We start from the raw sequence: 15,331 nt of genomic DNA on the forward strand, positions 1-15,331 counted from the left end.
TGGTTGTCCTGAGATGAAAAATACACTCACCATTACACACACACACTCACACATACACAAACTCACACACGTATATATTATATATATATACACATACATCATATATATGTGTAGATATTTTAAGACAAACCAATTAAGATGAAAAATTAAGAAAGATGACTTTAGATATTTAAAAAGTCACCTCACACACAAATTAATCTCTTCAGGTCTTCCCCTCTCTCCCATTAGGCAGAATATTAAATTAGAGGATCAAAAATTTAAAACCACCCTTCCTAGCCTGGAGCAAAAAATACTAATACAAGAGATTTTAAAGCAATATGGATACCTAATGAATGGGAGACTCGCTTCCTTAGAATGAGGTTTTTCTTTTTTATTTTAATGAAGGGAAAATTGCATTTTAATTTTTATTATCTTCTGGGCATTAACATTTCTGTCAAAAGTTTATATAAGCAAGGAACTAGTGTTAGACACTCCAGAGAATTCCAGGACTTTTAGGTCTGTGAATGTTTTTTTGTGGATGTCTGAATGCTTATCATTGTGTTGGGATGAGACTCCCATTATTTTGTGTCTGATTGGATAGACTCCGCCAACCTGTTGAGTGTCTAGTGCGGAGGAGACCTTCCATTATTGTCTTAAATGTGTGGTCACGTGGGACCTTCATCAGTGTTCTGAGTGTCTGGTGCTGACGAGACTTCCATCACTGTGTCTGGTTGGGTAAGACCAACCACTGTGTGCTACGGTGGCTGTGGTGTTGAGACTTGATCACTGTGGTTCGTGTCTGGTGCAGGCGCGTGCTCTCACTAGATGGGGCTATTTAATGTGTAAAGCAGCACACTTAAAATCTTTAATCATAATCCTGGGTACCTATACATAAAGACTGCCTCTTTGCTTGCCCAGCTTTCATTTTATGCGCTTATATGGTTCTGAAGTGTCTCTTGCCTTCATCAGATCGTCAAGGGGGTCTGTGGTGCAAAGAGCTAATTGAGTTCCTTTCAAGCTAGTTTACAAAACATCAGATTCTGTGACAGCATCAGGTACCGAAATTTTTTGCTTTGTGCAACTGCTCTTGGGATGCGCTGCGTTCCATGCCTGAAAATGTTCTTCGACCTCTTCAGATCTGGGCTGGCTTTGATGCATTCATTATTCAAGTTTCCACTTGCTTCGATGCTGGCAGTAAACACAGCACGAAGGCCCTATTACCCAGTCCGATAGCTAAGGCCAACCTCACAGCTTAAAAACGTATTTGTGTTATAAATAGGAACAACTCCCTATTGCAGCAGACATCTTGGCGTTTAGAGAAGGCAGGCTGCTTCCATGGAGAGCTCAGTGTGTAATCCTGCCAGGAGGAAGACAAGGGAACACCCTGGGCAGCAAGGACTCCTGGAGCCAGGCCTGGAATCCCAGCTACTTGGAAAGCTAGGGCAGAGGCCTTGGCTCCAGATGGAATTCAAGGATGACCCGGGCAAGTTAGTGAGACTCAAGAGAGCTGAGCTGTTGCTGCAGCGGTAGAGTGCTCATCTAGCACGCATGAGTAGTAGGTTCGATACCCAGGAACTCCCCCAAAGAAGACTGTCTTCCATGGGGGATGGCAGAGACAGTAGAAGAGTGTCCAGCAAGCAGGATATGGAGCATCTGGGATAGGGGGCAGGGGGCAGTGATGACAGCAAAGATCTCACTTCCAGCCCCGTTGCTTGGCTGGTAAGATCTGTTGAGAACTGGTGGATCAGGAAGGTTCTAATGACCAGGTTTGGCTTTGGGTGTCATGGCCAGGTGATAACACTCAAAATGGGTGAGAAAAGAATTACTAAAAGTGACTCAATGCACCAGAGGTGACAGAGCGGCAGTCAGGTGGAGGTCAAAGCAAAAGTTTATCATGGGGAAAACTTACCTTTCTTGGAAATCAAAGCCTATGTTTCAAAGCTTATTATTTTATTTGTAATTATGTATGTAGATGTGTGTGTGTGTGAGAGCAAGAGATGGTAGAGGCCAGAGGTGTTAGATCCCCTGGAGCTGTAATTACAGGTGGTTGTGAACTGTCCAATACTGGTGCTGGGAAGTGAACTCTAATCTTCTCAAAGAGCAGCATAGGCTTCTAACCACTGAGCCACCTCTCAGCAACCCACCCGCTCTGCCATTTTTTTTTGTTTGTTTAGTTTTTTTTTGAGACAGGGTCCTGCTGTGTAGACCAGGCTGGCCTTGAACTCAAGAGATCCACCTACCTGGTGCCTAATTTTTACATCTTCTCTGCTTAGTATTTGGTCCCAAAAGGACAACTGCAAATTCCCAGACTCTACGTTACTTGTCAATATCAATAGTATTTGTGTGACGGCGGAACTGAAACACTGCTTTTCACTGGGCAGCTCGGAAGGAGGTGGCATGCAGTTTTCACAGAGCAGCTTGGACGGAGGGGGGGTGGCACGCTGGGTTGCACGGTGTCCAAACGCCCCAGGGTCTAAGTCCTGTTCCCTGTGAGTTATCTGGATTAGAGTCTTGTCTAGATGAAACCACATTACATTATGGCGGGACTTAAATCCAGCCACCGCTGTCCTAATAATGAGGAAATGAATTGGTTACATCATCTGGCACCTTCATTTTAGACTTCTGCCCTCCGCCGTGGTGAGAGGATGCAGTTTCCAAGTTCATGGCTGGCTGCCCTGGGGTAAGCTCCTTGCTGCTGCATTGGGGGTGGGGTATGGTTCTGTGGTACAGCATTTGCCCAGCATAATTAAGGTCCTTATAGACCCCATGCTTAGTTAGCACTGGGAGAAAAATACATTTTCCTATTAGGCAAGGGGAATATGTAAGTCACAGGGCCATATGGGACTAAACCTTCAACTACAAAATAGGTGAAGGCTCAGCAAATCATCCTAAAATGAGTACAGGTTTATCTGGACTCACAAGTTAGGGGTTGATGTCCAGGACTGATTGGCCCTGCTGTTAGAAGCCTTTGCAGCCATACTTAGCAGGGAATACATGGCAAAAGAGGCCAGGTTTAAAAAAAAAATATGAAAGAGTCTGTCTCCAACTCACATTAAGGGTACAATCCCAGTACCTAGCCTCCTCCCATTAGCCCAAGGTTCCAGCCCTCATCTTACAACACTGCCCTGTTGGGGACCAAGCCTTTAACTCCAGGGCCTGTTGGGGTAACTCAAGATCTAAGAGTGGCCCAAATTAACACAGGTGTGGAAGGTGGAGGGGCCTGAGCTCATGGGGTCTTAGGCTCTTGACAAGGTTCTCAGCTGCCCACGTGACAAGGCTACAGATCCAGTATCCAGGTCTGGCCTGTCTTCAGTCCAGCCAGCTCCTATTCAGCCTGTCTGTCTGAAGACACTCTCTCAAGCTGGCTCTTCTGGAGCCCAGCTCCTCCCCACCACCTGTGGCTGGGGTTGGGTCCCCAGTAGTGCCTACACTCCTTGCTCCATTCTTCCTGGCAGCAGAAAGGGGACACCCAGGGAAGGCCGCTGCCATCAGTAGGCCAAGGAATATGCCAAACACATGAGAAACTGCTGGGTCTTGAACTCCATGCTGGGGGAGTGGGGGTGGTATTAGCCCCAGGGGGTGGAGATCAGGAACAGGGAGACACATCTGTCTGCTTCGTTCATGTGCCATGGGTAACACCAACTCCCACTTGGTTGTAACGAATGATCTACCCACTCGGGAGCAATTAAGAGCAGGAGAAAACATCCCCTACACCAACTGCCATCTGTCACTCAGGGTTGACTGACAGGAACCCATTCCCTGACTTTATTTAAAGTCTGGCTAGGCACAGAAAGACACACACATACACACACATACATACACTAACCAGTTAAAATATTCAGATAAAATTTACTGTAACTTTTGTAGAATTTAATTTGTGCTACAAGATTTGTTGCATAGGAAACTATTCAAAGCCCCTGAGGAAAAATATCCATGGTTTAAGGTGCGACTGGTTTTGTTTCTTCTTTGGGGGAAAAAAGGTAAGGAGATGCTCTCTGGGCAAAAGGAAGGCGCGGAATAATGGGCATTTCTGTGGTGACCGGGGAGTCAAGTGATTAGTTCTCGCAGCACTCACACCTGCTGTTTAAGTCTGCTGGTCTGCAGTGTCTGACTCAGAGTCTACACATTTCAGCTCAATTCGGGGTTGTGCACTGGTCAAACAGGGCCATCAGCTTGTGCCAGCAAGGCAGACGGAGGGCAGTCCCCAGGGTCTGGAACTGCTCCTGGAAGCAGACAGCCTGAGTCCAGCCCATTACCAGGGTCACTTGGCTGCTGCTCTTTCTGGTAGGAGTTCTACTTCCTGTTCTCTCCCCCAAATGCCACAGCTAACTGTGTGACCCTGAAAGTCAACCTGGACCGCATGACCCACTACCTTGAAGTTCAATACAATCCTCTGCAAGCTCCCAGCTTTCCACGGATCATCGCACAGGGAATATGTTCCCTGTGCTAATATTTGCGCTGTGGGATGGCCAGCTCCCTTGTACTATTATTCCTAAGGAGATGTGGGCACACTGAGAAGGTTGAAAATGTGAGAGATGAAGTGTGGAGTTTGGCAATAGCAGATGGCACCTCTGCACGTCGGCATGTGACCTCACCTGAAAGGTCACCAGAAAGTCAGGGGCCACCAGGCTCTGGCTGGGTGCTAGCACTTTCTTCCCGCCTACAGCAGAGGCAGAGCTGCCCTGAGGAAGACCACACTCAATGTCCCAGAGTGGCAGGGACCACCTCCTTCTCAAGGTGCACTGTTCTGATGGATGATAAGTATATCATTGAGAAGAATGATGGGGACAGGGACCCCCTCCAACTCCAACTGATTTCTTAGTTGTTGGCAGAATCTTAATGGCAGTGAGCTGCCATGTGGGTGCTTTGCTGCTCACCAAAGCACACGGACCAACATGTCCTGTGAGGTCCACTGAGGACAAGGCAGAAGGAAGGGTGGGACCTCCGGTACCCGCAAGGCTCATCTACTAAAAGCCACCAGGTCCATGGACTTGCCTTCTCACAGGCGTCGAGGGGAAAAATGTCTGTAGGGTGCAAACTCCTTTCCACTCTGAGTGTCGAAATGCAAAGTACGTCTGGGACACAGAAACACCCGTGGCCTTTAAATATCTATATACACCTGGAACATCATTGAAAAAGGCCTTCAAAGAACATAAAAACCTCAACAGCATTTGCCTTTACTAAGGTGATTTTTTTTTAAATAGCCTTTACAGTCCATTAAAAAATTAGATACCACCTTTCGTTTGTCCTCTCTAAGTCTCTTGTTAAAAAAAAGTGATTTTAAATTTAAATGTACATTTCAACAAATAGAAAGCAACATGATTGGCAACGACTTCAATGTAGAAAGCCCCTGGGACCAGCCCCTGGAGAGAGGGGCGGGGCAGAGTCAGAGGCTGGGCGTGGCTGGCAGATGGACCTCTGCCTGAGCAGCCATCCCTTCCTGCCCCGCCTGGTGATGGCGAGGCCCCCACTGTGGACAGACGAAGGACAGATGATGGTCGGAGAGTTCCAGCTCTGGTGAGCACTAGGACAGGATCCTCAGTTAGATCACAAAGTCGTCATGGTCCACAGGGCTGAAGGCAGCTGCCCTCAGGATGTCCAGGGAGTTCACCAGGATCAGCGTTCCCGTGAGGTGCTTCCAGCGCCTGGTGATGGGATTCTTCATCTTGTCCAGGCCTATGTGCAGCTCTTGGATGACATCTCGGTAGCTGTCCCCAATCTGGTGGCTCCAGGTAAGCAAGAAGTCATAGGCGGGTTTCCACATGGCCTGGGAGACAGAGTTACCAAAAAGAGAGGAGAGGGAGAGGGAGAGAGAGAGAGAGAGAGAGAGAGAGAGAGAGAGAGAGAGAGATCAGAGGATGGTGAGCTACCTCAGCACTCCTCTGTTGCTCACTGGTCATTACTGTCACTCACAGCAGCAAGGGGAGCCATCTGTGGCACTGTGCCTGCACTGGGGAAAGGGTGGGGTCCCCTCCAGTGTCTGAGTCACTGCTTCCTCACAGAACCCACTTTCACCCATGCCGAGAGCATTAGAAATTGACCATGCAAAGAAAGCACACCTTTCCACTTGGGACTTCCTGCTTGCCCGTCTTGTGAGTCTGAATCAGCTTCCAGGGTCAGCCCCGTAAACAGTCAGTCTCTGGGCACGACTCCACCATACCCACCTTTGTCTAAGCCAGCAGGAATTCAGCCAATGCAGTGGACCCCGTAAAAGTAAAATGAGCAAGGGAGAGCAGCCCACACTTCGTAGATTGTGGCAGGGCTGCCTGACCTTCTATGCCAGGTTCTCTAGGCTGACGGCCCCACCCAGGCAGGGCATGCCTTGTATTGGGCACACTCACTTTACCTCATCTTACCCTCCTGGAGGGCTGTGAAGCAGACCATTTATTATGGTACCCCACGGCTCCCAGGAGCTGAGGGGCAAAGCCATGGAGTAAACAAGGGGTTGGAGCTCTGCTCACCTCACTGTCTACCACCCCATTCCTGTCTCGGTGGGGAGACTCATACGCGTCCATCTGCTGCTTGGAGACCTTGGCCAGCTTCTCGGCCAGCTCCCTCCAGCGCTGGGCCACTTCGACGGCTGTGGTCAGGAGCACGAAGTCCTGGATGAGTCTGACCACCAGGCCCTGGCAGTCCATTTTCAGCAACGCCTGGCAAGATGAAATGCGGTGTGAGGCCAGGGCAGGTTGGCTCTGGGGGAAGGTCAAGCTGCAGATGATTCTCTTCACCCTGAGGATTCCAAAGCCTGAGCTCTGTCCTGGCCTGCTGCCTAGCACCGTGCATGTACAAGGGACAGAAATGGCTTACAGGGTGTATGGGTTGGCACCGTCTCCAGAACTCAAGCTCAGGCCCCAGAAAGTGACTTAGCTTGGAAAGAAGCCTTTTCAGATACAGCATGACAAACCGTAAGACCACAGAGGGCAGGCCATCATGGCTGATGTCCTTATGGCCAGCCACCTATGAAGCAGGGCTGGACGGATACGCTTTCCCCAGAGTGATTAGAGGGAAGGTGAGTGGTATTTCCAGCCCCTGGGAAGACCTGACTTGAGTTGCTTGGCCAAGCATGTCCATCGTGCAAATATGAAGACATACTGGGAGATGCCAGGCAGTTAAGTCCAGAGGCCCCCAGCCAGAGACCAGAGGCCAGAGGCAGAAGAGGGCTAGTTTCTTGAGGCTCTTTCCATGTTGCTGGGCTCATGAGACTGGTCTCTGAACCAAACATGCCACCAGGGTGGAAGGGTTATACTTTATTTCCACTGCTTAGGTATTTCAGAAAGGGGTTGAATATCATTTGGATTTTGATATCTGTTAAGAAATTGTTTTTAATAAAACACAAATGTGTTCATGTTCCAGAAAAAAAAAAAAAAAGATGATCATGTGTGTGGTCACGTGTCTCGGAATGGATTGAGATATACCAGTGGCCAAGCGCTGGTCAGGTTTAAGCTTTGATGTGCTGTGAGTTTAGGAAGAAACTGAGGCAGGAAAGGTCACCTCAGGTCCATGGGTTGTCCTGGAAGAGACTGCAAATGAACGCAGGGCTTGACGGCGAGTTAGCCAATCACATCAAACAAGCCCGTGTGTCTGTGCACTGGGCTGCCTGGCTCTGGCGGTGGCCTCATGTGCTGGCTGACGGTGTGCATCAAATCACCTGCTTCGGATTCAAGTCACCCTTGGCAGAGGTCAGTAAACCTGCTCTCTCCCCAGGGCCTCTGGGCAGAGAACACAAAGGCCCTAGGAAATTCAGGCCACGCTCTGACCACTGCTGTACAGGAGGGCTCATGGCCAGATCCAGGGCAGCTAAGACTCCGTTTCTGTGAGTAGCTGATGAATGACGAGGCTTTTGATGTCAGGAGTGAGGGTGTCTCACCTTTGCTGCACTCTGCTCAGCTCTTCTCACACCACTTTACTGAGCCCAGCCCTGGCTCTGTCTGTTACCCAGCTGCTCCTACCACACAGTGCGTTTGAGTGCATTCTCCACAAGGGTGAGCTTTGGGTACACTTAGTCCTAGCAATGGAAAACGCACCCTCAGGATTCCAGCTCTGGGGATTCCCAGCCCTCAAACGGCTTACTCAAGTATTCAAAGGCATTCTGGGAAATACCGAAGGAAATAAAACACAATACCAACTTCAGATAGAATTCTCCTAATATGAGTGAAGGAACAGATTGAAATTGTGGCTTGTAGTCCACATGGCTTCTGTCCCAACTTCACAGGGGGCAGAAAGACAGCACCTAACAGCAGCTCTTGCAGTTTAATTTCTGTTGCAATAATAAACACCCTGACTTAAGGCAGCACGGGAGGAAGGGGTTTATCTGGGAGGTCACTGTAAGATGTTGTTTACAGTAACAGTTGGCCACAGGTTGTGTGGCTGTTAACCTGTTTTACCACTTCTTAGGCAAATAAAATAAGCTAGTATTTGGGCTTCTGTGTTTGTTTGTTTTCCTGAGATGCTCCGGTCTGGGTGGAAAAGCTCTCCTATACAACACAAGGCTGATGGAGCTACCTCTTCATCCAGTTAACCACAGAGCCGGGCCCTCTGTCTCTGGGGGCTTCCTGGTCTGTGGGATAAGGCGTGTTTTTCTTCTGAGCTATCCTGAGTTCCCTTGCCATCCTTCCAGCCTGGACTCTTCTGTTCTCTTGATAGCCACCCACCTTGGTGTCTCAGGCTCCTCAGTCCACTCACCTGCTGGAGACAACTCCCTTTCTGGCTTGTGCCCTACAAACTCACTCCCTTCTCTCTCACACAAACTCCTCCAAAGCGTCCATTGTAGCCCTCCTTCTATAGGTCTCACATTGTGACCCAATGGACTACTGGAGGCTTTGTTCTTGGTGTTGGCTCCAGCATGGGAAGGGACCACACAAAATAACATACATGGAACGTCCACAATCCTCCCAGGGTTTTACTGAGGCCACTGTGAGTTGTTTCTAAGTTCTTTTCCTCTCATTTCAGCCAATGACCTCTCTCTCCCTGTAAGAACAGAGACCGCTGGGCCCACCTGCAGTGGTGTCTTTAAAATGGGCAACATCTTACACCAAAGGCACGCTGTCTGGGACTAGAGAGATGACCCTTCCCCCCCAGCCTCCTCAAACCTGTTCGGTGAGATGGCAGTACCTCAGATCTAGAAGGTGCACACGGGCCTGCAGGGTGTCTCACTCACTGTATTCACAGAATAAACACACATGAACATGTGTCTTGCCCTCCTTCCCAAAGGCCCACACAACACTGTGGAAGATGCACCAGGATTTCCACATTAGAAACAGAACATAGTCTGCAAGCTCCCATACCAAACTTTCCCCCACACCTGCCAGGGACTGGGCCAATGACGTCAGGGATGGCACATCTCAGAACTTTCAAAGCATGTCCTGTCACTCTTAGGCAGCAGACTCCAAAGTGACACTGGCTATCTATGTCCCTAATGGAGTTTTCTGCTCTCTGGAAAAAGCCTGTGACTAGGAACACAATGGACAGGCTTCCCACATGGTCTCCAATTTCAATGGTCATCAGAACCATCAGTGCCTCCTATCAGATAGGCAAATGTACCCGCATGCAGGCTGCCCCAGAAAAGCCAACTGTGGAACACCTGCTGCAAAATCCTGCCCATTGTCACTGGAGGGAGACTGGAGGCCCTGAGAGACATAAGCTGCTAGCCCTTGTCACACACAGGGAGAGGACGAGAGCAGAGAAACAAAGCACAGCGTGGCCCACAAGAGCACAGAAGGCTCGGATGCATCTCAGCTCAAGCCATTGCTCCCACTCCCACTCATTCATTCACTCACTGTCCCGCTCTCCCTCTTTGAGGTTTCCCTCTGTGCTCTCCTTCCTCCATGGAGGAAGGTCTAGCAGAGGGCAGTAATGAGAGGCAGGTGTACAGCAGCCCTGACCTGAGCAAGCACTGTGAAGATCCAGGAATACAAGCTGCTTCATCAAGGGCTGGAACAGGCATCTGAGAGAATACATCGTCAGGAGCTCCAGGCAAGAGGGACACAGCTCCAGGCAAGGGGACAGCTGGTGCATGCAGGACACAGGCAAAAGGCCCCAGCAGAGGCATGGGCTGTCACAGGCCCAAGGAGCAGGTGAGAAGCCCGGTGGCCATGGAGAGGAGCCTCCAGCACTTAGTAGGCCTCTCTCTCCCACTCAGCACAGTGACCACCTCAAAACCTTCAACCTCCTACTTACTCTAGTTATAGTGGCCAGAGCGGGGAAGTTGAAGACGCAAAGACAACTTACAAACAGAAGGGGGTGCTGGCCTAGGTGTGCCCTGCCAGCTGGGGCCAGTCTGCAGGAAACCTGACTGACCGACCCTTGGTTGCCAATGTTGGGGTCATCCAGATGATGGGGTTAGCCAGCCGTGGGGTTTTGAAGTTTGGCCAGCCATTAAAATTCAGCTGCTCAGGAGGCAAAATGCCCAAGATAGCTGGGGAGAACAGAACATAGAGGGACCTGTTTTCTTTTTATTATAAAACTGCCCTTGCCCCAGGGCCAAGTTCCAGCCAAGGCCAAGCTGCATCTCCCAGGAAGGCAGAGGGGACTCAGAGGAAGACAGGACCCTTCTGAGCCATCCCACAGACCAAAGAAACAAAAATCCTCTCCAAAACTTGCCACGAAAAGCAATTAGGTAAATAGGCACAAAGCCCCCATCTATGGCGTTTGCCCACAGAGGAAGGAACTGGGCCTATTCCAGGTGGCTGGCGTCCTTCAGCCGTGGGAGGGACAAGCGATGCTGTTTATGCTCCGTGGAAGCATCTAGTTCTGCAATCGGTGTAGGGTGCTGTTACAGGAACACAAGCTCCTGCCCTGGGGAACTCCAGCCAGCCAGGGAGGCCAGGGCAAGGGGGAGGGGAGGAGCTGCTCCATGACCTTCTGAAAATCTGTTTCACATGGCAATATAGCTGAAAGAGATCTGCTCAACTCCTGTGGGTGACCTACATGCAGAGCCCATGGCTGTAACCACTCACTTCTGGCTTCTTTCCCAGTGAAACCACTGCCATCAAGGCCCCCGGGACCTAACTGTCAGGGCCCTCATAGCTGCCATTCACACTGCCATCTCCCTTCCTGAGGAGTCTCAAGCCTGTTTGCCCCATGATGTGGCATGACATGTTACCATGGGCCATATTCAAAGGGTCCCATGCCCTGCTCTACCTCAGAGGGTTATCTGTATAGACTCAGAGAGATGCTTGATGATGTCATACAGAGAGGGCAGGTGGAAATGGGACATGGTGTAGAAGAGCAGCCAAAAACCTGGGGACAGCAGAAGCGGGAAGGGTCAAGAAGAGGTCGCTGACCATGGTGACCATCAGAACCACACAACTGGAGTGGGCTGCCTGTGGAAACCACATGGTTGTTCCACTGCCCTATGCTCCAAAGCCCAGGTTGCTGGAAGACCCGAGAAGTTCTCAGAAAATGTCCCTAGCTGGCTTGTGGTCGGTGTGTTTCAGAAAGAATCATGGGACCTCTCCTTTCCAAGCATTTCTTAGAATGCAGATTTGTTTTATATCAGCCAAGAGCCTGTTCCCCATGGACTCAAATGAACCCCAGGCAGGGAGAAGGCATCACGATAAAGACAGATGTTAGAGGCATCAGGTAATGGGAGGCAAGAACTCACATCAGAGCAAGGCCAGGCTTTGGGGCAAAGGCTTTTAGCACTATATCCCAGAGCCTGTCGTGGACCTAACGGTGCAGACACAAAGATCCCAGCACAAGCCTCTGGACCACGGCCCTGTCCCTTCTTCCCACCGGGTCTTAGTTTGCTTTCTACTGCTGTGACGAACATCACGACCCAAAGCAACTTGGGAGAAGGAAGGGTTTATGTGGCTTACACATCCTGATCACAGTCAATCCCTGCAAGAAGACAGGGTGGAACTCAAGCAGGAGCCGAGGTAGGAACCATGGAGCGATGCTGCTTATGGGCTTGCTACCCATGGCTTGTTCAGTTTGTTTTCTCCTTCTCATTTTTTTTTATTTATTTGTTTGTTCATTTGTTTTTGAGACAGGGTTTCTCTGTGTAGTCTTGGCTGTCCTGGACTCACTTTGTATACCTGGTTGGCCTCGAACTCACGGAAATAAGCCTGCCTCTGTCTCTCAAGAGTGCTGGGATTACAGGCGTGTGCCACCCTGACCAGCTTCAGTCTGCTTTCTTATATCTGATGACCTGTCAGGGACAGCACACCCCATAGTGGGCTGGACCCTCTCACATCAATCATTAATCAAGAAAGTGGCCACAGACTTGCCCTTAAGCCAATCTGATGGAGGTAATTTCTCAACTTCCTGGGGAACTCTACAGTTTGTGTCAAGTTGTCAAACACTAACTAGTGAACACAAGTCCACCAGAAACCATACAGAGGCTCATAAATGTAGAAGATGGGGAGAGACACCTTCCCTGGGGTCCTTAAGGAGCCTACCCTACGACACTTCCAATACTGTCCCTGTGACTTGGCCCAAGATGACCAGACTGGTCAACCCGAGGGCTGGATACACGCTCAGCACTCACCATCACCAGCTCCTTCTGGAAGGACTTCCGGTCCTTGTTGTCAGGGTTGTTACAGTCTTCCTTCAGCTTCTCCAGGACAGATGCCACCCGCTCTGGCTCGCTGTCCAGCTCCGCCCGGCAGAAGAAGGTGAGCGGCAGTTTCCCGTAGCCCAGGGCGTCAGCGAAGGCCCGCCAGCTGCTGATGTTCTCCATGAGCAAGGTCCTCACAGAGGCATAGATGTAGGTGAGGAACTTGCAGGGCCGGAGGATCTGCTCCAGCAGCACCGAGGTGCTCAGCTCGGGCCCTGAGAACAGGCTGGGCCGGGCCTTGCCGACGACCAGCACATTCTTGGTGTGCACCAAGCCCACCTTGCCCTGATAGTAGCCAATGTACCACTCCTTGGTCCACAGCTGTCCCTTGAGCCGGATGCGTTCCTCGCTGAGCAGGGCCACGGCATCGCCCTTCTTGTACTCCAGCAGGTAGTGGCTCTTGTTCTGTCGCACCACAGTCTTTAGCAGCTTGCCGAACTTGAGACTGGACACGGGGCGGTCCTGAAACGTCGGGTACTTGGTGGTGACAACGAACGGGGACAGGATGATCTTCCCCACCTCGTTCTTCTTTAGAAATCTCCTCTGCCCGGATGGTTTAATGGCGCTCTTAGGGGGTGGCTGCGGAGTCTGGACACAGAACTGCGTGAGAATGGTGTCCTGATCGTCCTTGACCTGTACCCTCAGTGTGAAGTCGGACAGCTCGTTGGGGTTCTGGGAGATGACGGAGAAGATCAGACGGCTAACCTTGCCCAGTTTCATCTGGAACCCTCTCACCACTTTAGCTTGCTCGTTGGCCTTGACCTCATAGTTGGTCATATTGGAGAACATACACACCTTGAGATCCTGGGGCCTGGACAAGATGAACTGGTGCTTGCCCCACAGCTGCAGGGCCACAGGGGCGGGGCTGGGGGCCTGCCGAGTAACCTCACTGACCAGGAGGGTCTTTGGGGCGCAATCGTGTCCAAAAATGGTCACGACTGTCTTGAAGGACGGATGGATGTGTTTGGGACCATAGAGACCCACAGTGACCCTCTTATGGATGAAATCCCACACGGTGGAAGGGTAGAGGATGTGGGGGCCCTGGGCGACAATAGCTAGGTACATGCAGGGCTCCAGGTTGTCCAGCTGTACCTGTACCGTGTCCCCACAGCTGTAGGCGAGGGGGACGGGCACGTAAGGCCCCTCCTTCGAGTCACTTCTCAGGCACTGCAGGGCCACCGTGCTCTTGCTGAAGAGGTCGTCCTTCACCTCCGCAGAGACCTTCATCTCCAGGATGACGAAGGTGTTCACCTCCAGGTTGCTCAGCTTCACCTCCACCACGGGGCTGACGCTGCTGGATCTGTCACTGTTGAGCTCCAGGGGCGGGTCCAGCAGGGCTCTCATGGATATCTGCTGTGTCTCCCCCGGGGCTACATGGCCCTCGGGCACGTGGATGCTGATGTTGGTGTCAGGAAGCTGCACGGAGCCCCCGGAGCTATCCAGCTTGCACACAATATTTGTCTCCACTGCTTGTGTCTGGCCCCAACCTGGGCTTTGGCCGAGCAGGTCCAAGTCATGGCAGGATCGGGCCAGCTTCCGGTGATTCAGCCAGGCGGTTCGGAAGTCTTCTCGGCTTTGGAACTGTTCTGGGGCAGGTGACTTCAGGCCCGTGAAGAAGCTGGACGTGGCAGGGGTGTCGGATTTGGCTTGCAGGACGGAGAGCTCCGAAAGGCTGTAGGAACGCTTGCTTCTGAAGAAGGGGTTGTCCCGCTTGGCGGGCTCCTCCACGAGGAGTCCGTTGGCAGCCGGGAGCTCATCGAAGATGTTGCCAGTGCTGTTGGTGGTGGCCGAGCTGGATTCGGTGAAGGAAGATGTGCCTGTGTCAAACAGGAGCAAATCCACAGTAGTCTTAGGGTTCAGCTCATCCATGCTGGGTCGTGCATTTCCATTCAGAAAGGGGTTCGTTTGGACGCCATTCCAGAAGGGGTTGTTACTATAGGGCCTGCTGGATTCTTTCTGGTCGTCCGTCCAGCCCCCTAGCAGTTCTAGCTCCTTGGCAACTTCGTCAGGGCTGTCCGGGAGATTGTCAATCATGCCACTGTCACTCAGGGTAGAATTCCGGTAGTTCAACGGCTGCACGTAGGAGGAAGGGATGTAGCCCATCTCGGTGGTGTTGTGGGCGTACCACCACTCCCCGCCAGACGTGTCCAAGACGTACAGGTGGTCGCCCTTGGAGAACTTGAGGGTGGTGAAGTTGTTTGGGCAATAGTCTTTAATCGCAATCACTTCCTTTGCGTTTCCAAAAGGCGTGGGGTTGTCCACTAGCAAGGCACTGGGAGAAGGCACTGCGCAAGACACAGAGACACAGAGTAAAGCCAGGCCCACAGGCACAGGAGACACTTCCAAGCTGGGGGCGGGGAGGGGTGGGCTAGAAGCAGACTGCTATGACGCGGTCACCAACCCAGCCAGGAAACACTGTGAAGACTCATGTGAGCCCCACGTGGCCTGTGTGATGACTCGGGAGCACTCTGCTGGTCTGGCACTCACCCGCTTCCAAATTCAACCTTCTAATGGAGGCCAAAGACCCGGAAGAATGTCCCTCAAATACCTGAGAAAGGCAGGCCACATGATAGGTAGTGCACATGTCCCTGTGTTCTGAGCATCTCATTTTGATAAAAGTTTTTATCTAATTTCTGACCAGGACTGTCACTATGACGAAAGGGAGGACAAACGTGAAACACTGAAGGGAACACACTAGGCAGAGGCACAGTGACAGTACAGGCCAGGCAGTGAAACCGTGATGTTATAGGCCAGGCATAGCACGGTGACAGTACAGCCAGGCATAGCACGGTGACA

The 15,331-nt window shown here is 51.2% G+C and overlaps 1 protein-coding gene across 3 annotated transcripts in view; it reads right to left on the reverse strand.

Annotated features, from left to right (window-relative positions):
* Positions 1–3,808: 3,808 nt before the first annotated feature.
* Sh3bp4 (SH3 domain binding protein 4) overlaps positions 3,809–15,331 on the reverse strand; it is a 77,635-nt gene continuing 66,112 nt past the window's right edge. For all 3 annotated transcript variants that reach the window (XM_055616906.1, XM_055616903.1, XM_055616905.1), the window contains 3 exons: positions 12,467–14,820; positions 6,441–6,629; positions 3,809–5,746 (listed from right to left, as the gene is read on the reverse strand). In XM_055616906.1, the coding sequence (XP_055472881.1) occupies positions 5,522–5,746; positions 6,441–6,629; positions 12,467–14,820 (2,768 nt within the window). In that variant the 3' untranslated portion in view covers positions 3,809–5,521. The remainder of the gene's footprint in view (positions 5,747–6,440; positions 6,630–12,466; positions 14,821–15,331) is intronic.

The sequence above is a fragment of the Psammomys obesus genome, unplaced genomic scaffold (assembly GCF_907164565.1).
Source record: "Psammomys obesus unplaced genomic scaffold, mPsaObe1.curated_primary_1811, whole genome shotgun sequence".
NCBI lineage: Eukaryota > Metazoa > Chordata > Mammalia > Rodentia > Muridae > Psammomys > Psammomys obesus.